The following is a 25,139-nucleotide window of genomic DNA, read 5'->3' on the forward strand; positions in this document are numbered from 1 at the left end:
TATGAGCTGTGGGTGTTTTGTAGATGTTCTTTATCAAGTTGAAGGAGTCTCCCTACATTTCTAGTTTGCAGAGAGTTTTAATCAAGGGTGTATGTTGAAGCTTTTCAAATGCTTGTCCTGCATCAGTTGATATGAATATACTTGTTTTGTTCTTTAAATGTTTGATGTGGAGATAACATTGTTTGAATTTACAATGCTGAATCATCCTTGCCTACCTGGAATAAACCCAGTTTGTTGTGATGTATAACTCCTTTTATACATTGTTGGTTTGGTTTGATATACTTATGACTTTTTGAAGATTGTTGCATAAATGCGTTTGGGGCTGCCCAGCGTCACACCAGCATTCCTCAAGGGATGTTTATCTACCTGTCGCTTCAACTTGTGAGCCAGTGCCTTCCAACAATTATGTACCACAAACAAAACTGAGTCGAAAACAGGAAGATAGACCATAAATCCAGTAGAATAACACCATCCAAAAATCAGCAGTAGAAAATGATGGAGAGTGTGTGCAGCCCCAGGAATTTTCACTCATTGCAGGTGGAAATGCAAAATGATGAAGCCACCGTGAAACACTGTCTGACAGTTTGTTGCAAAGCGAAATATTATGTTATACAATGGAGCATGCATATTCACAAGTATTTAGCCAAGAAAATCGAAAACATATGTTCATAGAAAAATATGTATAGAAGGTTTTAGTGAAGCTTTTATTCTTAATCACCAAAAATTAGAGCCAACCAACATGTCCTCGACATATGAATGGATAAACAGACTGTGCTGCAACCGTAAGTGGAATTCTTTTCAATGATAAAAAGGAATGATTGTCTCAATCGATGAAGAGAAAAGCATTTGACAAAATTCCACACTCTCCCCTGATAAAAATAACAAGCAGGGAATAAAAGTAAGCTACCTCAACATAATAAACACTTTAAATGGAAAATCCAGTGTTAATATCATACTCGGTAAACAAAAGCTTTTTCATTAAGATCAAGAATAAAAAAAGGATGCCCACTTTTACCAGTTCTAATCAACATAGTATTGGAAGTCTTATCCAGTGCAATTATGGAAGGAAAGAAAATACATCAAAATTGGAAAAGAAAGAAGATGATCTCTGTTCATAGATGACATAGTTTCATCATTTTATTTTTGTGGATTTTAAATTAAAAAAAAAAAAAGAGGCAGATAATAACCATGCTGTCAGATAACACATAGAGTTATGCTGTGCTCTGAACCACATCTAAAAGTTTCTTTCACACTGAATTGATGGTGAAAGTCTGTTCAAAGATGTTTTATGTTCTTAACGAAAGTATAATTTGATGCTCAGATACAGATGATTTTGTGTAATCTAAGATTGATTACAAAATTTTTTACTTTCACATCAAAAATCAGCCTGTAGTTAGCAATAAAAATTTCTTTTTGAGAGAATTACAGGTTGTGAAAATGAGGGAATACACAGTTGTTTTTAAAGTGGTGAAGTGCAGATACTGAGTGAGAGGCGCAAAACCATGATTAGCATTATTTTTATTAACAAATATTGTATCCAGGGAAAGACTGAAGGCAAAAGGATAAGAGGGTGGGCAGAGGATGAGATGGTTGGATGGCATCACTCACTCAATGGACATGAGTTTGAGCAACCTCTGGGAGATAGTGAAGGACAGGGAAGCCTGGTATGCTGCCGTCCATGGGGTTGGAAAGAGTCAGAAACGAGTTAGCGACAGAATAACAACAACTGTATCTAGTGTACACTCACGTCTCTTGGATAAAATAATTGTCCTGGAAATTATGTTTGTCCCTGGGAAGATTTTATGGTCTGAGATGCCAGGATCCACAAATCAGAGCCCCAGTATTATAATGGCATACAACATAAGGGTATCACATACAGTGAACAATATAAGGCATTGTCAGATGCTGGTGATAGACAATATACAACATTTGCTTCACTTTGAAAGTTTTATTTTTTCTCCCTATAATGACTTGTGCTCCCTCTACTCAAATAATGTGAACTTTATGCTGATCAGGTAGCAAATAAATTTGACCAGATCAGATGAAATTCAAACATTTTTCTCTTTCGCTATGGTGAAACTTGTGAGGTGATACGTGAAAGATGAAAGGCTCTCCATTTGTTACTCTGGATGTCAGGAGGTAAATCTTAGCGTCCCTGAGATGTTTCCTCAACAATTGGGATAGTCATACACATCTCCCAGTTACTTCAGAAGGAGCTGGATGGTTAGTCTGGGAAACATCAAGAATTCCTTCTGAGTTTCTTTGCCCAAGCAACGTCAGAAAGAGTGCGTGATTGTTCTTACTGGGGTCCTTGACCAGGCACTGCAGCTGCTGTTAGTCCATCCCGGGGTTTCTGCTCAGTGATGAGAAAAAACAGGGTTCCTCCTAGCCGTGAACAGCAACAGCGCTGTGCTGGAGTTCCGGCACTATGTACCTCGCGGCACAGACTTGCTGATTGAGTCTCCTGTTTGTGAAACCCAGACGGGAACTGCCAGCCGCGCTGGTGAGCGGCAGCCCTGTAGGTCCAGTGATCTGACTGTCCTCACCTCATCAATCTCCTTCCTCTCCGGGAGCTGTGCTGGGCAGGTGCTCTGTCTGGGGACATGGTTGCCCAGGTTGCTATGGAAACGGAGCCAGACTAGATGCAGGAGAAAGAGCAGCCCTTCTCCTCTCATTACTCACAAGCTGAGCCCTTCTCCTGCTCAGGACTCCAGACAGAGCTAAGCCAGTGGAGGGAGGAAGGGGGGACTTCAACCAGGCGGGTCAGGGGCAGGGAGCCCAGTGTTCCTCACCACCTACTTTTTAAGGGATGTGCTGGTGAGAATTAGAGTCAGTGGTTTTTTCTGATACTGTTTCATTGGAAAGTACTCTCTGCAAGCTTATGTGCCCTCATTGAACCGTCATCCATCTAAAATTTTTAACCGAACATAAGCCATTTCAATTTTACATCTCAAGTGACCAGCTCATAGATTTCTGAAATTGGCATTCATTGACCTGAATTTATTGAAAGAGATAGAGTTTAAAGTTCCTGTTGTTCAACCATGGCTTCAGGGTCACATGAGACACGTAGGATTCCCCATGGCCTCTGAGACAAGGCAGCTCTAAGACAAGACAGGCTAATGTCCGGGCACCCGCTGCGTTTCATGTATCGTCTTGATCAGTTCACCCTTTCCTGAAGTGTCCTTGGGTTGAGATGATGGTGCCTTTTGGAGAGGTGAGTATGAGGTCTGGGCCTGAAGCTGAGTGACTGACAGAGAGGTTCCCGAAGAGTCTGTTTTGGTTTCCGTTTGGTCATCCTGTCATTGGTCATTTTGTCAGGTACCAGATGGCAGGACTGTCCTCTGGGACTCTGTTGAAAAGAAGTAGAGTTTAAAGTAGAACAGGAGACTTGAGGGAAGTTCCAGATGACAAAATAAAAAGGCAGTAAGCCAATACTCTTACTAAAGGCCACCCTTACGCAGTCTCAGTAGTTTCAGATATGTCAGACAGGGACAGGCATACATGGCTTCAAAATAAAGTGCCTGTGTTTCGCACAAGTTCATAACCATCTTCAGGGCTGTAACTGCCATGTCCCCACCATTTTGTGTGCGATAGATTCCTCTGAAGACTGAAATTTGAAGTAATCATGAAGTAATAAACTCTATTTTCCTTCACGTATTTAGCAGCATATAAGGATTATTTTCTCCCCACTCATTTAACACATTATACTTGAGACTCACATCTATTTTCAAGTATTTGAAATGACCAGACACCCAGAGAAATCACTGTTTTCTCATGGCAGGACAGCTGTATTTCTCCCTCATGAATGACTGTTTCCAGGGAGGTGCCGGCAGAGCCAGAAGTGGCCCCACAGCGCTGTTGACTGTACCAGAGCATTAATCCTGCTCTCCACGTGCACCGGGGAGGCGGGGGGTGGGGATACCTGAAGTTCAAAGTGACATATGAAATGATGCACATGATGGAGTAAGATGAAAGACCACGGGAGGAAAGTGTACCAGCAACTCCTCAGCACTTTCTTCTGAGTCCCGTGCTGCTGTGGAAACGTGTGGTGATGACGTGTGTAAACAAACACTTACAGCTCCGGGCTTCAGCTGCCCTTCCAATGTGGCTGTCACTGAGTCCGCTTTGCTTCTCAGATCCTGACAATTCGTTCCTGAGACAATCTCATACAGAGTTGTACAAAAAACAAGGGGAAGTCTCTCCCTTCCTTCAAAAATTAGATAAAACTTAGTTTTGAACATACCTGTTCCAGATGACTTTTTTTTTTTTTTTGGTATCACTTTATTATGGTTTCAGTGTATCCTTGTTTGATATTGGTATTTTATAAAATAGTTTATTCCAAAGAGAATTCCATGGACTAGCTGTGAGCACCAGGCTCACTTCAAATAACACTGAGGTCCTGCTGTGAGTGTCACACCAGTTCCCTGGGGTCAGGAGGCTGATTTTTCTTCTTCCTTAAATTCAATATTTTAATTCTTTTATTTTTTTTTCAATTATTTTTATTAGTTGGAGGCTAATTACTTCCCAACATTGCAGTGGGTTTTGTCATACATTGACATGAATCAGCCATGGAGTTACATGTATTCCCCATCCCGATCCCCCCTCCCACTCCCCCCCCCACCCGATTCCCCTGGGTCCTCCCAGTGCACCAGGCCCGAGCACCTGTCTCATGCATCCCACCTGGGCTGGTGATCTGTTTCACCATAGATAATATACATGCTGTTCTCTCGAAACATCCCACCCTCGCCTTCTCCCACAGAGTCCAAAAGTCTGTTCTGTACATCTGTGTCTCTTTTTCTGTTTTGCATATAGGGTTATCATTACCATCTTTCTAAATTCCATATATATGTGTTCGTATGCTGTATTGATCTTTATCTTTCTGGCTTACTTCACTCTGTATAATGGGCTCCAGTTTCATCCATCTCATTAGAACTGATTCAAATGAATTCTTTTTAATGGCTGAGTAATATTCCATGGTGTATATGTACCACAGCTTCCTTATCCATTCATCTGCTGATGGGCATCTAGGTTGCTTCCATGTTCTGGCTATTATAAATAGTGCTTCGATGAACATTGGGGTGCACATGTCTCTTTCAGATCTGGTTTCCTCAGTGTGTTGAGGATGACTTTTTAAAAGTAAACTTTTTTGCCAATTTAAAAATTTTGTTAAACTGCCTAATAGAAGAACTAGTCAGTCGGCACACAATGTTAGAAAACACAGTAAAATATTACTTGTGTCTTTGAAGAAATACTGCAATTAAAACAAATGCTGGGGGGCTCCTCCGCTCGGCCGGCCCGAGCGTTAGGTGCCCACAAAAAAAAAAAAAAAAAAAAACAAATGCTGAAATAGTGTTACTATAGTGTGTGAACTAGCTACCAATGTATTCTGCTTGTTAAGTTCAACTCATCTAAAATGTGACATTCACCCACTTTTATTACATAGAATCTTATTTTAATGAGATCTTTTAAAGTGATGGAATTTTTAGTTATAGCTTCAAATATTACAGTAAAAGTGGATCAGGCATTCTACATTCTCACCTCACTAAAGTAAATGATTCTTTTTCCATATTGAAATTCATTAATAGTTATTACTATATCCTGGTTATTAGAGCTGACATTGTTATTTAGTCAACCTCCATTCTTATTTGTAATATTTACCCAAATTGAAAACTTACTACATACTCACACACTATTTTAGGCTGAAACTTTAGGAATTCAGAAGTACTAAAAATTTAGTAGTTCTTTTTAAAACATACAACTCTATACATATTTTTGCTGTGATTTTTTTTTCTAATTTATGAGAACGTAATGTTCAGACTTGAAATGACTATATAAGGGATCCTACTGTACTTATGTGTGTATGTGGAGTGTTTCCCACAAATTAAAATGCAGGAAAGGTGATGAAATGAATGAGTGAGATTCATCCTCAGGAACGTCACAGCACCTTTCTCCAGCTGTGATGTACACAGTAATCCAAACCCCCATCCCTTCCTTCATCTGTTTTCAGCTTTTCGATCACTGTTAGTGTCACTTTGTGGTAAGAGATGGTATTTCTAAGTTACCTCAAATGCCTTTCTTATTTTTCACTGATTGCTCCAAATTCCATGTGATGCTTGCTTCCTCACATTGATCCACCCACTGCTTCCAGGGGCGATGGGATTCTCTGTATGCAGTTCTGCACCTCCTTTTCCAGCTGGACAGTTCCTGCTGTCACACATGGCTTACTGTCCAATCTGGTGGGCTACAGTCCGCCAGAGTCATACAGAGTCGGACAGGACTACACATGCACCAGCGCCAGGGTTTGTGGGAACTATAGGCTCCGTCCTTGACCAGATGTGTCTTTCCTGAGATGGCCCTATCTCTGCCCTCAATGCTGGCAGCTCTCTGACCCCACCCGTCACCTGTAGGTGTGGACATGCACACCTGTCCTCACAGAGAGGGGCGTGTGTCCCCCCCACTGCTCCACAGCTTCCCCTCAAATTTACATGTGAAAGTGGGAAGCAGAGGACCTAGTCCCACTCAGGAGAGCCCCACTCAATCAGTACGTTATTTCCCCCTACAATTAACATAAATAAAAATGGTTAAATAAGGAAATGCTTTGTTCACTCAATGTCCACGGGTGGTCACCACCTCAACATGGATAGTAAAGCTCGGTATAGTGTCTACTGCCAGCTTAGCTGTTTTGTCTGAAAAGCAGTTTGTTTAAGACCGTTGCTCAAAGTCACGCTCAATTTCCTTTTCCTCCAGAGGTCAGGACTCTAAGAAAATCATTTACTGCAGTTAAAGACGTATCAGCGGGGTGAGGCCAAAGTCAAAGGGAAGTCCTGTGTGTGGTGTGTGTGTGTGTGTGTGTGTGTGGTCTGAGTGTGTGTGGTTTGTGTGTTTGTGTGTGATGTCTGTGTGTGTGTGTGTGGTCTGTATGTGTGTCTCTGTGTGTGGTTGGTCTGTGTGTGTGTGGTATGTGGAACCCACAGCATGCTCACCACCGAGACTAAACCCTCCCATCAGCTGTGCACTCTGAGTGGTGTTGACGTGTCAGTGCATGTTCATAACTTGTATCAATGGCCCACTCAGCTGGAGTGTGTTGACCATGGGGAGGCTGTACTTCCAGGGGGCAGGGGGTCCAGGTGAAATCTCTGCACTTTCCCCTCCTGTTGGCTGAGAACCTGAGACTGCCCTACAAAAATAAAGTCTTTAGAAAACAAAATGGTGAAATAACCTCCAGCTATGAGCATTTTTGGCTTCATACACCACAGCAGTGGTGGGCGGCTAAATATTTCCTCAGAAGCTCCTGTGAATTTAGAATGGCCCCGGTGGGAAGGCAGAAGGACAGAGAACACAACAGGAGTCTGTGCAGTTTCCTGTCTAACAGACGGATGGAGTTTAGGGACATTCAGGTCACAGTCCGAGCAGTTAGCTTGTCCTGGTTTAAGAGAGTCAGCCTATAAATATAGACTTCCCTTTCCTTTTTCCATTTTTATTGATTGCCATCTTTTACCAACTTCTGTGCTTTTACTCTTGTACTCACCCAAGGCAGTATGAGAGAATAACTGTGCCGATATGTCAGCTGATTAAAATGGACAACATTTGATTTGCATCAAGAAATGTGAATGAATATTAAAATGATGATAAGATTTATTGGCACTGATTTCCGATTATGCACGAAGATGACATTCTTCTTTATTCATGATGTGGAACCTATATTTTCTACCTGACAGTATTAGGCCAATTATCCCAATCCTGTTTTCTGAAAAGATGACTATTTCTGCATTAATTTTTTTAGTATATGTGCTGCTGAATCAAGCATGTGCTTCTGCATTAATTAAAAGATGTGTATGTGTTGAGGACTTGAAGTTGTGGTTATCCAGAAAGCCACCCATAACTGACCTTTTATTGAAAACAAACTCAAAGTTACATTGCTAGGGTAAGGTTTTATAGTTTTTGAAAAGTTTTTATTTATCTCGATGGCATTTGAACATTTCAAGACTCAAGTTTACCAATATAAAGCTTTAAAAGAAAAGCACTTGCCATTAGCTATTTCTGGGGCAACCATATTTAATTTATTCTACTTTGTTCTCTTAATTATACTTGAGATTCTCACAGTGTTGTTTTTTATTTAACATTGGATATTATCTATTGCATACTTGCTGTAGAATGTGTGCATTTAGCAGCTGCTTTCCATTGCCTCAGACACTTCAGTGCACTTGTATAATAATGATTATATAAACATTAAATGCCACTGTGAAACAAGCCAAGTTCATAAATTCTTACTAAGCTAAAAACTAAAAAAAAAAAAAAGAAAAATGGGAACTTTGCATGGGATTATCTTGAATCCATGGGAAACTTGTGGATATCCTCACAGTGTCATGTCTGGGGTTGTCCATGATACACCATCTTCCTCCAGTTCAGCTAATCTTGTATTTATTTGTTGATATTAAATCAAAGCCAGTTGATCACTATACATTACCTTGTATATATGATATTCCGCACTAAACTCACTTAATAACTCACCATACAGTAATGTCTATAGGCTCTTAAGGATTTTCTGTATTCAAAAATCACGTTACCTCTGAATAATGTGTTTCATTTCTTCTATTCAATTTTAATGATTTTTATTAGCTCTGCTCTTGCCTTATTACAGTAAAACCTGAAGAAAAATTAAGGAGAAATGAAATTGGTGGCCATTTTTGCCTCATTTCTGATATCAAAGAGAAATGTCTCAGTAATTCACCATTAGCTGTGATGTTTCTTATACATTTTTTTGTGTATCTCTTTATAATATGAAGGATACTTCTTTGTACACTCAATTTTCTATGAGCTTTTATCAAATGAATCAAATGAATGTAATCAAAGGCTTCTTTGTATCTATTAAAATGATTATATAATTTTCTTCATTTTAAAATTTCCTACTTTTAACATGATGACATGTATTATTTGTGTGTGTGCCGTGTGTGTGTGTGTATCTTATCTAATGCTCAGACTGGGTTAATGTTATTGTTCTGTCCTCAAGTCAGGGTTAGGGCCAATCCAGCAAAGTTGTTTATGTTATTTTGCTTTTTATTTCTATAATTTCATTTGATTTGGGGGGCTTCCCCAGTTGGCTGAGCGGTAAACAATCCCCCTGCAATGCAGGAGATGCAGTCTGGATCTCTAGGTTGGGAGATCCTCTGGAGGAGGAAATGGCAACCCACTCCAGTATTCTTGCCAGGGAAATCCCATGGACAGAGGAGCCCGGTGGGCTACAGTCCACCGGGTCTCAAAGAGTCAGACACAACTAAAGCGACTTAACATGCACACAGCACACAGAGACCAGACGTCATTCTAAACCATTTTCATAGTCAGTTCTTTAATGATTTTATGATGATCATTTTACCATAAGTTTAATAACAAGTTATGTCCCCGTGGTTATTAACTACTTCTTCACTTATTATTCTTAATTCTCCTCTTAGTCTATGTGAGTTTTTAAATTTATAGAGATACTTATATCTTTTCTAGTTATGTTTGCTATAAATAGTCCTCAGCTTTCTGAACTTCTTTTAATATTACTAATGTTTGTCTTGTAATATTTTGATAAATGACTATTATTTAACTGGTAGAAATAAACCTAGTAATTTTATAATTTGGAAAGTGTAGAGAGTTATCCTATATTCTCAGGGAAAGAGAAGAAAATATGCAATGATATAATGGAAAAACAATAACCTATTTATTTTTTGCGAACATGTGTGAGTGCACTGGAACTATTTAATTAGAATTAGCACTCTGGTCAACATCTGCAAGGTAATTTTCTCATAGATCTCCAAATAGTGCATCATGGATGCTCAATGAATATTCAGTAAATTCATAAATATAGATCTTTCTGTAGACCTAACACAGACCATAAACTCAAGAGTCTTGATGAATGTAAATGAAGGATAATGACATCGTGTGTGAACAGGGACCACAGAATGGTGGGGGGAGGGAGGCTGTGAAGGCTGTGTGGCTGCAGCCTAGCTCGTTCATCCTGTGCACCTTCCACGGAATGTTTCCAGCCCATCACAAGATGTGAGAGCTGGAAAAGACCACCCATTACTTTAAGGTGCTGCAATCACATAGGAATGTTTGCCGACACCCTGATAGTATCATTTTTATTATGTTTTCTATTAGGTTCAAGTTCTTCGGAATGCTGGAGAAGAGGTGACCCTGACAGTCTCATTCTTGAAACGAGCACCTGCTTTCCTCAAACTGTCACTGAATGAAGACTGTGCATGTAAGCATTTGTGAAGGATAAGTAAAATGCTCACGTCTTGCTTGCTCTCTGAACCATTATTTCCTGACAGTAATTAGTAGCTTCTTTTCAAAGTTGGGATTTCTACCTGAATATAAACATTTTGTCTTAATATCGCAAAGCGTTCAATTAACCTCCAAAGGGAACAGCTGTTGTTTTTGTTTCAAAATGTATTCACATTTAGCTATTTTCCAACTATAATTGGGGAAACATTATTTGTTTTAAAATGTGTCATATTAAATATATACATTTTGTATCTCTATTGAATTTCATTCATAATGTTTGATGAATATATATTCTTTAAGTAAAAACAATATACTCTTATTCAACTACTGAATTTACTGAATAAGCATTTACACTTAATTTGTTCTGATGAAAATATGGAGATTGAAGGAAGCCCTGATCTATGTGGAAATGTAATAATTTTCATAAAAGCTACTTAAAATTTTCTGTATCTATTTGCACATTATGAAATGAAATGCATACATATACAAAACCTATAAAGGTTTTGCTAAAATCAGAGAACATATTTTTAATGGAGTTTACATGAAATGAAATGCAAAGATCCTCAATTCTCAATTGGATCAATTTTGACAAACGCACGTTTGCTCAGTCCACATGCACATAGATCATAAAATGGTTCTGCTGTGCATCTTCCTGTAAATAACATTCCCACAAAAAACCACTGACTTGATTTCTTGCCACCAAGTATTATTTTTTGCTTCTTCTAGAATTTTGTGTAATGTAATCAAGCTGTTTTTATTTTTTGCATCTGGCTTCTTTCATAATGAACCATCTCATGTTATATATTTTCAGAACTTTTTTTTTTACATTGCTGCATAGTGTTCCACTTCTGACTGTAGTAAAGTTGGGTAATATATTCTCCTGCTGATAGGCAACAGAACTGTTTCTGGTGTTTTGCTATTGTAAAAAAAGATGCTATAAACAGTCCTGCACAAGGATGGAGAGTCTTAATATTTTATGTCACTACTATGACTAGTACTATAAGTACCTAGGAGTGGAATTGCTGAGTGACAAGACAGATGTTCAATTAATTTCCTGACAAACTGCCAAATCTATTTCTAAGATGGGCATATATTTACAGATCTCTCAGTGTCCACTCCAGTGTGGATGAGAGTTTTGGTTGCTCTGCGTTAATGCAATATGTGATGGTCACAATTTCTTCAGCTGTTCTCTTGAGTGTCTGGTGGTATCGGATTAAAGTTTCAATTTGCCTTTCTTTGAAGACTAATAATGATTTGCTCCTTGTCATGTGCTATTTGCATATTTGCATGTGTTATTTTGTGATGTGTCTGCTCAAGTCTTTTCCCCCTATTTCTATTGGTATGCCTTTATATTATCACATTGCAGGAGAGTACAAGACTGCTTATAAGCCTTTTGTTAGTTATGTGTGTTACAAACATTTCACTCATTTTGTGCATGACTATATTTTTTACCCAAGGTGTCTCAAGTTTGTACAACTCTTTGTGAGAGTTTAATTTTATTTTTATAAGGTCTAATTTATCATTTTGTTGTTGTTTTCATTGTATATGCTTTTGGTCTTCTGTATCTTCTCTAAAAAATATTTGCCTACCCCATGGTAGCAAGGATCTCTCCCTACATTTTTGCAAGCAGCTTTACGGCTTCATTTTTTTAAAATAGATTTATTTATTCATTTGGCTGTGCCTGCACACGGGATCTTTGATCTTTGTTGAGGCATGTGGGACCTAATTTCCTCCACATGGGATTCAACCTGGGCCCCCTTTATTGGGAGCATGGAGTTTTAGCCACTGGAACACCAGGGGAGTCCCTATAACATTGATTTCTATGTTTAAGTTTATAATCTATCTTATAGTAATAACATTTTGGTTCTGAGATAGGAACCAAGGATGAAGGAATCACCATCTGATTTCCGTTAATGTAAGCATACTGTGTTCTTTCAACAAAACCAGTATTGATCATTGCAGCTTTATACTACTTTTAAAAGTCATCCAGGATATTTTCTTCAACTTTGCAATATTTCAAGGTTGTTCAGCTATTCTAGATCCTTGCATTGCTGCCTACATTTTATAAATAGCATATCAATTTCTATATAAAAAAGCTATTATGATTTTGAACATGACTAGATTGAATTGATAAACAATTAGTATACTTAACACCTTAACAACTTTAAATATTTCATTCCACAAACATATCTTTCCATCTCTTTATATTTTATTTTTTCTGTCAATATTTTAGTGTTTCCAATGGGAAAGTATATCATATCTTTCATTAAATTTAAGTCTTTTATGTTTTTCTATTTTACTGTAATATTTTAAAGATTTAATTTGCCGATTATCTATTGCTATCATACAGAAACAATAAAACAAGCATTTTTATATATTGACATTCTGCAACACAGCTTAATTTCCTTACTAATTCTAATAAGATTCTTTGTGCTTTGTAAAAGTTTTTCCACATATGAAGTTATGTCATCTGCAAATAGTGAGTTTTGCTTGTCTCTTTCCAAGCTATATGTCTTTAATTCCTTGTTTTTTCTTGATTTTGCACATAGTAATGGGGTGGTCCTCTAGTAAGGTGTTGAAAGAAGTCCTAAGTGCAGATGTCCTTCCCCTGCGCAAGATACTGGTGGACACCATCCAGCTTTTCACTGTTAAGCATACCATCAGCTGTGGGTGCTCATAGTTGCCCTTTTTATTATTAATTTAGTTATTTAATTTATTTTTAATTGGAGGAAAATTTCTTTACAGTGTTGTGTTGGTTTCTGCCACACAACAATAGAGATCAGCCATAATTATACATAATTCCCCTCCCTCGTGAGTCTCCCTGCCTCCCCCATCCCACCCCTATAGGTCGTCACGGAGCACCAGGCTGGGCTCCGTGTGTTATTCAGCAGCTTCTCCCTAGCTATCTACTTTATACATGGTAGAGTGTGTATGTTGATGCTACTTTCTCCGTTCATCCCTCTCTTTCCTTTCCCCACTGTGTCCACAAGTCTCTTCTCTATGTCTATGTCTTCATTCCTGTCCTACAAATAGGTTCACCTGTACCACTTTTCTAGATTTCACATATATGCATTAATATACAATATTTGTCTTTCTTTCTCTGACTTACTTTGCTCTGTATAACATAGGTGCCTGTTATTGGGCTAGAATAGAAAGTGAAAGTCACTCAGTCATGTCCAACTCTTTGCGACCCCATGGACTATACAGTCCATAGACTTCTCCAGGCCAGAATACTGGAGTGAGTAGCCGTCCCTGTTTTCAGGGGATCTTCCCAACCCAGGGATCAAACCCAGGTCTCCCACATTGCAGGTGGATTCTTTACCAGCTAAGCCATGAGGGAAGCCCCGGTTAGAATAGAGACACCCTTCTAATCCTGGTTCCTGAAGATTTTTCTTTTTCTTTATTTGTTTTAGTAGAAGTTAATGTTGAATTGTGTCGAATATTTTTTTCATCCATTGAGATACTACATTAAAAACATTTTTTTCTGTTGATATCATAACTTTTTAAAAATTGATTTTGAATGCCAAATAAAGCTTGCATTCCTAGGATAAACACTATGGTCATACTATATCTTTATAGATATATTACAGGTTTTAATTTGCTAAAGTATTGTTATTATATTTTAATCTATGTTCTTTAAAGATTTCCAGATGTACTTTTCCTGTGATGTTTTAGTGGGATTTTGGTACCAAGGTTATTATGTCTTTGAAACAATTACTGAATTGTAAAATCTTAGAAAATCACAAATCTTTAAGACATATATTACTCATCCTTAAAAACAGATATTTGTAGTTTTCTCATGAGGATCTAATATGAACTATTTTAGTTGTAAATTGATTACATGTCAATGAAGGTGCTCCCAGTGACAGAGTACACAAGCAAGAGTGCTTGTGAAGACAGAGCACTTACAAACTTTGCATTATGGAAAATTATGGTAAATACACATGAGATTTGCTAGTAGATTAGTACAGAAAATTAAGTAGGACTTTGTAACCAAACAAAATCTTGCACCATTCTAAGTATGGTTCATAAGAATAGGCCTCTTTGGGTAATAAAATGAAATAGTATTTTTATATGGTTGAATGCTTCCCTTAATAAAACCTTAATGCTTCTGAAATCAAAGATTAATATTTGCAGGTCTGTTTTAGGGTCCACTTTAGGTTTTAATTTTTATTTTTGCTTACTTCCAAAACTCTGGCTTTGACATAAATAAAGCAGAGATAATTTTACTACTTGGCTTGCATGATACCTGAAGTGACCTGAAGTTCACGGTAGAGATGTCCATGCAGAGCAGGTGGGCTCTAACCAGCAATGCTCTGCCTCTTCCCACAGGTGCGCCGAGCGACCAGAGCAGCGGCACCTCCTCCCCGCTCTGTGACAGCGGCCTGCACCTCAACTACCATCCCAACAACACAGTAAGATGCCCAGGGCACGGTCCCCACTAATGAGAAGGGAACCTAGACAAAGCCCAGGGTACACCGAGTTAGAATTTGCTCAAACTGCTCTGGGACCTGGCTTCTCTGACAGACTTGAAATCCTTGGCTGTTTCACTTTTTCAGAATTATGCTAATCCAGGGAGGAGGTAAATAAGTAGGTCTGTTATTTTTTTAATGTCATTTTTCTCCTCTCAGGTCTGCACTAAGTCCTTTGTAAGCTGTAGAGACTTAACTTCGAGAGGTCACATAGAACATCATAAATCATTTTATAACATGGCATCTTCTATGTAGTTTGACATAATTTGTTATCATTTTTCATTTGAAATTATTTCACGAAAAGTAGCTATATAATTTGTGATATATTAGGATTTCTTAGCCACCTTCACTCACACCAGGGAATTAATGCAAAGTGATAAAGATGAAAATCTAATCTACACATTGTGTAAAATGTGAGAGATGTTAAAGTAGATCTGTATTTAATAATTGATAAAATCAGCATGTTGGTTTTATACACATTTAATAAAGTGCTGATTTTTATTTTCCACCTGTACTTTGGAGTAAGCAGTTCTGTTTCTTTTGTAAATATTTTGAACTTTCCTGTATTTCACCCTTTGAAACATGCGCACATTCTAAAGACAAAACAAATCCTTCCGGTTAAATGTGAGACGGTCAGTTACCCCTGTGCTCACAAACGTGAAGAGAAGCAGAGCTCACTTATGAAGAATTTTATTTTTCTATTCCAAGTATTAGGATGTATAAGACATGGAGCTTCCTCTGACCTGTATGATTCACTCTCCTTTGGAAATTCTTGACCTCACTGTGGCATTTCACTTCAAAGTCCTGCTTCTGAGCATCTTCAAGCCTCTGGCCTCAGTGCACTGAATCGCAAAGCATCAGTCTCAGCCAAGTCCTGCAGGCTCCGGTCGTTTTCCTTCGCCTTTTTTGTTCTGAAAGAGGAACGATTGGCACCACCAGGGTTGTCTCTACAAGAGTAAACCAACCACATCTGGTACTTCACTGCCCTTCTCTCTTACTTCTGTGACCAGAGAAGTAACTGTCACACCACGGATAATATCTAAAATGTGGTCTTCAGAAGGCGGCAAGGTCCGAGTGACTCAAACAATGAGTGCTTGTGTATGAAGTGAATACAGGCGTTCGTCCTCCCACCTGTCAGCTCCATCTCGCCGCCCCAGCTCAGCCTCCCCATCCTGCGTGCTCTCGTCCATCCCTGTGGTCAACATGCTCGTGACGCCTCTGCTGTCTTTCGGGTCCTTTCACGGGTGGTGCCTTGACCCCCACAGCTGTGAGTCGACCGCCTCCCCTCTGAAAGGAGCCTCTGCCTGGAATCAGGGCTCAGCGCCCCGTCCCCACTGTGGCTGCAGCCAAGGATGCAGAGATGCAGCACGGAGCAGCCCTCCAGCCTTGACAGGCAGGCGATACAGTGCCCACCCCACCCGTCAGGAGCCCACATCCTGCCACGTTCCCTCCTCATTCCCTTTCTCCGGAGATCTCCCCCATATGTCCCTCACATCAGAGCCTCCATCTCGGCTCTCTCCTGAGACAGGGGAAGAGCTGTTCTGCAGAGCTGAACATGCTGGGTGACATGTTTTTCTAGTCCCTGCCCCGTACCCGTGGACCTCTCTGTAATAAGGAGATGGAAAGAGGAAGGTCGGTGGGTGGGAGTCATTCAGGATGCTTTCATCTCTTCCCCTTACACACACAGCAGTGTCTGGGACTTGAGTTCACCACTTGTGCCTCAGTGTGGTGCTTGAGTCAATGTCTTCCTTACAAAGATCTGACTGCAGTAAGGAAACCACTCAGCAGTTCCACAGCACAACTGTTCCAAATAAATCCAACTGTCAAATCTTTAAAAACTCCATCATCGTAAACTTTTCTTTCTGAGTTATGTCTTTCCACTTCAAGAGGCATGTTTGATTTTCGTTTTAAGCCTTAGGATTGAACATTGTTTGACTTTGCTAAGGATCTTTAGGGCTTCACAGGTGGCGCTAATAGTAACAAACCTGTCTGCCAAGCAGGAGAGGTAAGAGATGAGGGTTCGATTCCTGGGTCGGGAAGATCCCCTGGAGGAGGGCATAGCAATCCACTCTGGTATTCTTGCCTGGAAAATCCTATGGACAGGGGAGCCTGATGGGCTACAGTCCATAGGGTTGCAAAGAGTCAGACACGACTGAAATGACTTATCATACACATGCATGCAAGGATCTTTAAAGGAACTAATAGCACTTGCAATGTTTTAGACAATAAGAATCAAAACACATATAAATTAAAGTAAAAGTAAAGACAATAATTGCATTGCATCTCAATCAAATGGATATTTACTGAGAACCTACCATGTGGGAACCCATATAGGTGCCATGGGAAACAATTATGGTTCCTGACCCCAAAAATGTTAAACCCCAAATCTATAGGCAAATGCATGAAATAAACTGTAACATTGGCAGAAGAAGAACTGTGGACATTAGCATCCTAAATATCAGAGAAAGGTCTGCTAGAGACTTTGAACATATGACTTAATTTAAATCAACCAGAATTGGGAAACTTCATACCAAACGTGAGGCCACTCAGGAATTAGTGGGTCACGCAGACTTGACAGCTGGTTTGGGAGGTGGAGGATGGTCTACTCAGAGATTCATAAGATTAGGGGTCTGTGTCCTTCTGACTCATCACAGATAATGAAGCACATGGGAACCTGGACAGCAGGGTGCCTTGTGGCATGTGTTCCTGAAATAAGCATGCATCGTGGAGTCAGGTCCCTAGGGGAAGCATCAGTCTTTGCTGTGTCTACTCCTCATTTCTGTCCCAGCCCAGGGATGCTGTGTTCAGTTCCTGCACCATATTTATTTTCTGAAACAAATTTTGAGTAAACAGATGCTGTTTGAGTTTCCTGAAACATTGCTTACGTATTTAAGACAACATTTGAAACATATGAGAAAATAACACCTGATGATATGTTAACATCCTCCACTGCCTTACATAACAGTATAGCCTAGTCCTCCCAAGGACTTGAGGTCACTAATTTTAGGACACACGAGATTCTCCCAGTTTGCTCATCAAGGTGAAGAGAGAGTTTGCCTTGTGCTCACCAGGAGGCTTAAACTCAGGTGACTAGCTCACCAGATCCTGAGAAACATTCTCACTATTCACCTTTAATCAGTGCTTTCTATGCCAAGTCCTTAATGAAATTTGGATCTGAATTGTGCCCTATATGTGCTTCCCTGGTGGCTCAGATGGTAAAGAACCCACCTGCCAATGTAGGAGATGGGGGTTTGATCCCTGAGTTAGGAAGATCTGTTGGAGAAGAGAATGGCAGCACACTCTAGTGTTCTTGCCTGGAAAATCACATGGATAGAGGAGCCTGGTGGACTGTGGTCCTTGGGGTCACAAAGAGTCAGACATGACTGAGTGACTGACACAACACACTTTTGCTCTGTATGCATTTCAATTTTGGCCTGATCATTGTTCTTGAGATCATTGAATGGGAATATACCTTGAAATGTGTTACATTTTGTGAAAAGTGTTTTTTTTAATTCATTTATTTATTTTAATTGGAGACTAATTATTTTACAATATTGTGGTGATTTTGCCATACATTGATATGAATCAGTCACAGGTATACATGTATTCCCCATCCCAAAACCCCCTCCCACCTCCCTCCCCATCCTGTCCCTCTGGGTTGTCCCAATGCACCAGCTTTGAGTGTCCTGTTTCATGCATCAAACTTGGACTGGTCATCTATCTTAAATATGATAATATACATGTTTCAATGCTATTCTCTCAAATAATCCCACCCTCGCCTTCTCCTACAGAGTCCAAAAATCTGTTCTTTATGTCTCTTTTGCTGTTTCACATATAGGGTTGTCATTACCATCTTTCTAAATCCCATATATATGTATTATATACTGTATTGGTGTTTTTCTTTCTGACTTCACTCTGTATAATAGGCTCCAGTTTTACCCACCGCATTAGTACTGATTCAAATGTGTTCTTTTTAATAGCTGAGTAATGTTCCATTGTGTATATGTACCACAACTTTCTTAGTCATTCATCTGCCAGTGGATATCTAGGTTGCTTCCACAGCTGTCGTAAACAGTGCTGTGATGAACACTGGGGTACATGTGTCTCTTTCAATTCTGATTTGCTCAGTGTGTGTGCCCAGCAGTGGGATTGCTGGGTCATATGGCAATTCTATTTCCAGTTTTTTTAAGGAATCTCCACACTGTTCTCCTTAATGACTGTACTAGTTTGCATTCCTGCCAACAGTATAAGAGGGTTCCCTTTTCTCCACACCCTCACCAGCATTTATTATTTGTAGGCTTTTTGATAGCAACCATTCTGACTGGCGTGAGATGTTACCTCATTGTGGTTTTGATTTGCATTTCTCTGATAATGACTGATGTTGAGCATCTTTTCATGTGTTTGTTAGCCATCTGTATGTCTTCTTTGGAGAAATGTCTGTTTAGTTCTTTGGCCCATTTTTGATTGGGTTATTTATTTTTTGAACTGCGTGAGCTGCTTGTATATTTTTGAGATTAATTCTTTGTCAGTTGCTTTGTTTGCTATTATTTTCTCCTGTTCTGAAGTCTGTCTTTTCACCTTGCTTATAGTTTCCTTTGTTATGCAAAAGCTTTTAAGTTTAATTAGGTCCCATTTGTTTATTTTTGCTTTTATTTCCAATATTCTGGGAGGTGGGTCATAGAGGATCTTTCTGTGATTTATGTCAGAGAGTGTTTTGCCTATGTTTTCCTCTAGGAGTTTTATAGTTTCTGGTCTTACATTTAGATCTTTAATCCATTTTGAGTTAATTTTTGTGTGTGGTATTAGAAAGTGTTCTAGTTTCATTCTTTTACAGGTGGTTGACCAGTTTCCCAGCAACACTTGTTAAAGAGATTGTCTTTTCTCCGTTGTATATTTTTGCCTCCTTTGTCAAAGATAAGGTGTCCATAGGTGTGTGGATTTATCTCTGGGCTTTCTATTTTGTTCCATTGATCTATATTTCTGTCTTTGTGCCAGTACCATACTGTCTTGATGACTGTAGCTTTGTAATATAGTCTAAAGTCAGGCAAGAGTTTCTTTTAAAGCAAAAACTATGTTAATGCTACTTTTCCCATTTGTGCTGTTAATATTATGGGGAACAACATCCTTGACATTGAAGAATAAATCTTTTGAAAGTTAGTTATGGGCCTTAAAACCATAAAAATCTTTGTGTTGTTAGATCATTTTGTATGCAATTAAAAATAATCCTGGCAGTTGTTACAGGAAAAGACTAGAAAGTAAATTTATATTCTACTGTCATAATTTAAACAATAAATATAAATAATTTTCAAAAGACACCAGATGTTTCATTATAAACAACAGATCTGTAAAATGAAATGAACTAACCTTGATTATTTCAATAGCTGAAGTGAGATTTATAACTTATTTTTTATGAGAAAGAAATGCAAGAGAAAGTGACATTTTTCAACTTTGATACCTAAAGACTCCAGGTTGAGGTGCTATATCGGAAGGTCAAAGGTCATGTGTATTTTCATACCTGCCAGCACACAAAGTCTATAAAATGTAATTGGTAAAGCTTATCATCCTCTCCTATGGTGATTTCATTCTCCATATTCCATTTCCTATGTCTTTTATGTTCTTTTACTTTTTCTGTCCATTTGTTCAGGAACAATGGAGTTGAGAGGAGTTCTTTGTGCTTTTTGTGAACAACCAGGGTCTGTCTATAAATAATTTGCTTGCAATTACTTTGCAGAATTGAGAAATAATTAAGACAAAAATCTGAGTCATTCTTTCCATTGTTTCAGCTCTGATTATGAATGTTTTATGTTGGGCTCTGGGCCACATTGGAGAAGGCAATGGCACCCCACTCCAGTACTCTTGCCTAGAGAATCCCATGGATGGGGGAGCCTGGTAGGCTGCAGTCCATGGGGTTGCTAACGGTCAGACACGACTGAGCGACTTCACTTTCACTTTTCACTTTCATGCATTGGAGAAGGAAATAGCAACCCACTTCAGTGTTCTTGCCTAGAGAATCCCAGGGATGGCAGAGCCTGGTGGGCTGCCATCTATGGGGTTGCACAGAGTCAGACATGACTGAAGCAACTTAGCAGCAACAGCTGGGCCACATGTTGGCTGTAGAGTCAGAGAGATATAGGTCCGAGTGGATCCTGACACTGCAGCTCACCAGCTGGGGGCCTCAGGTCAATGTCTGAGTGCACAGTCTCCCAGGTGGGGCCTCGAGCAAAAGCCCACAAGTGGGTTTCTGTCGCTCGCTGCTTTGGGCTTAGGGACAGGGTCCAGCCTGGCCATGGAAACCACATCTATTTTCCCCAGCATGTCATATAGGATGGTGGTTTCAAGTACCCCTGTGCAGAAAAGACTTAGGAGAAGCTGTGGGTTTCCTTGGTGACAGCCATGACTTTGGCAACAGGTTCATGGGTGCACAGACTTGGCAAGTGACTCTCCCAGGACTCATCAGCTGGGGAAGCATGATTCTGAACCCAGGTGGCTTCATTCTAATAGGGTCCTCAGCCCTCTCCCCCTGGTGCACGGCCACTGGCTCACCTGGGCCACGTGCTGACTGTCTGTGACATCCGACACGAGGAGAAAGGGGATGGTTGATGTGAACCCTGGGTCTCTGCATTTCCGTCACCATGGAAGCACTGAACGCAACCATCCTGCACAAAGGCTGAGTGCCCGAGAGACTGGACACCAAGGGGGCCTCCTGACCGTCTCAGCCAGACCTCCCTTCCAGGTGCTCCAAGGATTTCATGGACTTTCACTGGCACAACTGTTGACAATTAACATAGTAATCCCAGAGACCACTCAACCTTTAATGAAAATAATGGGAGATTTTTTTTGCCATAAGCAATTTTGAAGAAATTAATACTAGAAAAAAAGGTTAATAATATCTAGACTCACAGAGGTTCAATGTTTAGACTAAAACAGAATCTCCTTCTAGTATCATCACTCAAGAATGAGAGAATTCTTACCTGGGAAATCCCGTGAACAGAGGAGCATGGTGGGCTACAGTCCATGGGGACACAAAGAGCCAGACATGACTGAGCACCCATCTATACACAAAGAATCTCTAGACTAGAGAGAAATCCACGTCAGCAGCTCTCTGAGCAAACTGAGCCTTGGCTGGTAGAACCCAGGCCGACCTACACACCAGCATCATTCCTTGTACTAGAGCCAGGGAGAAATCCAACAGTGAAAGAAAATGAAAGAAACACTGATCAACACCCACTGAAAAGCTCAAATTTTATTCAAATGTATGTCTTCTCTGTACAAAAGGAAAAAAACACAGACTTTTTATGGAATTTAAAATACATGGCATTTCAAACCAGTAGTGACTCATTTGAAAAGACCCTGATGCTGGGAAAGATGAAGGGCAGGAGGAGAAGGGGACGACAGAGGATGAGATGGTTGGATGGCATCATCAACTCGATGGACATGGGTTGGGGTGAACTCCAAACGTTGGTGATGGACAGGGAGGCCTGGCGTGCTGTAGTTCATGGGGTCGCAAAGAGTCGGACACGACTGAGCGACTGAACTGACTGAGTGGTTATCTTAACATAATTTTAAAACAATACAGGAAAATACGAACGTCTTATAAACATAAAGTTAAATAAATTGACAATAATTTCCTTGAGTACTGTTTGAGAGTTGTTTTAGAGGAATATTCATTTTATTCAAAAATATTTTTAACTAATCAGTGAATCACAAGCCCTTGTAATGTTTTGTGCTTCACAGATAGAAAATACTTGCTAATTGAACTTATTTTTTTGTTACCTACTAGTTCATCGCAGTTACAGTTTTGACCCATCTTTGCGTTCTTGAATGGATTCAGTTGTCAGAATTTTATTTTTTCTTCCAGCTCCTGACCCATTATTTTCATATGTTTTTCACTATGATTTTTCATCTCAAAGATTCCCTCCTCACTTTCTTATAGGATTCCATTAATGGAGACATTAGGAAATGTAATTTCATTGTCAGTGAATATGGATACCCCATGGAATTCTGTCCCTGTCTTTGGATTGTTTAGGGGGAAATAGCCCTATGGTGGAAGGGGTTTGTGGCCGCGACGCTGAAAGTCTGTTTTCCTTTCAGGACACGCTGTCCTGCTCATCGTGGCCCGCGTCCCCGGGGCTGCGGTGGGAGAAGCGGTGGTGCGACCTGAGGCTCATCCCGCTGCTGCACTCACGGTTCTCCCAGTACCTGCCCGGGACCGACCTGAGCCGGTGAGTTCCACCCGCGCCGTGCCCATGGCGAGGCCTGGAGTCTGCCTGGTGATGGGGCTGTGATTCCCTGTTCGGTGTGCTGCCAATAGTGGGAAGAGGGTCACCTAGCAAACACTCCGCAGGGCATATGTTGGCCGTGGGCTTGGCTCGCTTCTCAGCCCGGCTGACCGAGCCTGGGAAACCTCAGACACCAGCTCCACCCCCGTGGCCGTCCCCCACGTGGGGCCTCCGCTCGGTGGTTGGGCTGGCCTTGCTGCCCCCAGGGAGGGTGGAAGGCTGGGGCGGCGGACACTGTGCTGTTGCTGCAGGTGATGGTGAATGCCCAGCTCTCCGTGGAACCTGCTCACAGCGGCAGGGATGGAGGGGAAGCTGCCGGCAGTCAGCCCCGCCGACCACCTCACCCCATCTCGGGGAGGACAGGTAGAGTGGAGCCTGAGGTCCCTGAAGCCAGAGCGGTCAGTGTGGGAAAGGGGTAGAGAGTCCAGCAGCCACTCCTTGGGTCACCTCGCTCAGCCCAGCAGCTGCAGACTTAGATTAGAGTTGCTGCCATCTTCCACTTTAGCCTTCCTATGGATGTAAGATGTGGTTACACTGTGTCACATGACCTGAACTTGTGTGTCCTAATGATGTTGAGCATCTTTCCACCTGCATATTTATCACAGGAAATCCTCTTTGGTGAAATATGCCTTTGTTTCTTGATCATTTGGTAACTGGCTTTACTTAACGTATTTTTACCTTTTTATTTTTTACTGTTGAGAATTGAGAGTTTTGCATTTATTCAAGAAAAAAAAGTTGTTTGTATCAACACGCTAGTTTTTCTATTCTGTTTTTTTTTAACTTATTTTTAATTTTCAAAGTAATTAAATATTTAAAATGTTAATATTGCCTCTATTATATCACTATATATACACCTTTTATTTGGTTTAAGTTATTGTTATTGTCTGAACATTACACCATATGTCTTAGTCCTTCCAGGTGCTGTGACAAAATATGGCAGATAATAATAGCAGTTGTTGTTCTCTAGTTATTTAGTTGTGTCAGACTCTTTTGCGACCTCATAGATTGTTGCCCCACCAGGCTTCTCTGTCCCTGGGATTCTCCAGGCAAGAATACTGGAGTGGTTTGCCATTTCCTCCTCCAGGGGATCTTCCCAACCCATGGATCTAACCTGTGTCTCCTGCCTTGGCAGGTGGGTACTTTACCACTGTGCCACCTGGGAAGCCCCAGTACTCGCAGCAAACAACAGAAATGGTTTCTCACAGCTCTGGGTGCTGGAAGCCTTCGTTTAAGGCATCCAGATCATGGCTGAGTCGTCAAGTTCTTTGACGAAGACCGCTTCTAGTTTGTGCCTGCTGTCTTCTCCTCTGTCCTCCCTTGGGGTGGGGCCAGGGGTCACTCTGGAGCCTCTTTTATGAACAACTGATCGTGTGCATGAGGGCTTGACTCTCGTGGCTTCAGCATCTCCTCTTGGCACCAACATGTTGGTCACTAGGATTTCAAAATGTGACTAGGAGGTGTGGCACCAACACTCAGACCACCATGTGTGATTTATTAGTGTTTAATGTAACTTATTCTGGAGAAGGAAATGGCAGCCCACTCCAATATTCTTGCCTGGAGAACCTCATGAACAGAGGAGCCTGGTGGGCTATAGTCCACGGGGTCACAAGAGTCGAACACGACTTAACAACTAAACCACCACCAGTACAACTTATTAATTTTACCTCTTTCAGGAAATTCTAGAAACTTAAAACACCTTAACTAATTCTTTTATTTCTTTCTTATCTTTGTGCATATTTCTGAAAATATTTGAATTATATTGTTGTTGTTGTTCAGTCGCTGAGTCGTGTCCAACTCTTTGCAACTCAATGAACTGCAACATGCCAGGCTTCCCTGTCCTTTGCCATCTTCCAGAGTTCGCTCAAACTCATGTCCACTGAGTCACCAATGCCGTTCAACCATTTCATCCTCTGTCACCTCCTTCTCCTTCTGCCCTCAGTCTTTCCCAGCATCAGGGTCTTTGCCAGTGAGTTGGCTTTTTGCATCAGGTGGCCAAAGTATTAGAGATTCACCTCCAGCATTAGTCTTTCCAGTGAATATTCAAGGTTGAATTATGTATGTATCTTAAATTCCTCGAGATATTTTATTTTTGTTTTCAGATAACTGTTATTCATATATG

General features: G+C 40.5%; 1 protein-coding gene across 1 annotated transcript in view; it reads left to right on the forward strand.

The window, feature by feature from the left end:
* The window catches only part of SNTG1 (syntrophin gamma 1), a 381,189-nt gene that overhangs the window by 279,176 nt on the left and 76,874 nt on the right, over window positions 1–25,139 (forward strand). The window contains exons 9-11 of the mRNA XM_043484136.1: window positions 10,144–10,246; window positions 14,602–14,684; window positions 22,833–22,963. Coding sequence (XP_043340071.1) covers window positions 10,144–10,246; window positions 14,602–14,684; window positions 22,833–22,963 — 317 coding nt within the window. The remainder of the gene's footprint in view (window positions 1–10,143; window positions 10,247–14,601; window positions 14,685–22,832; window positions 22,964–25,139) is intronic.

Source organism: Cervus canadensis, chromosome 12 (genome assembly GCF_019320065.1).
Source record: "Cervus canadensis isolate Bull #8, Minnesota chromosome 12, ASM1932006v1, whole genome shotgun sequence".
Lineage (NCBI taxonomy): Eukaryota > Metazoa > Chordata > Mammalia > Artiodactyla > Cervidae > Cervus > Cervus canadensis.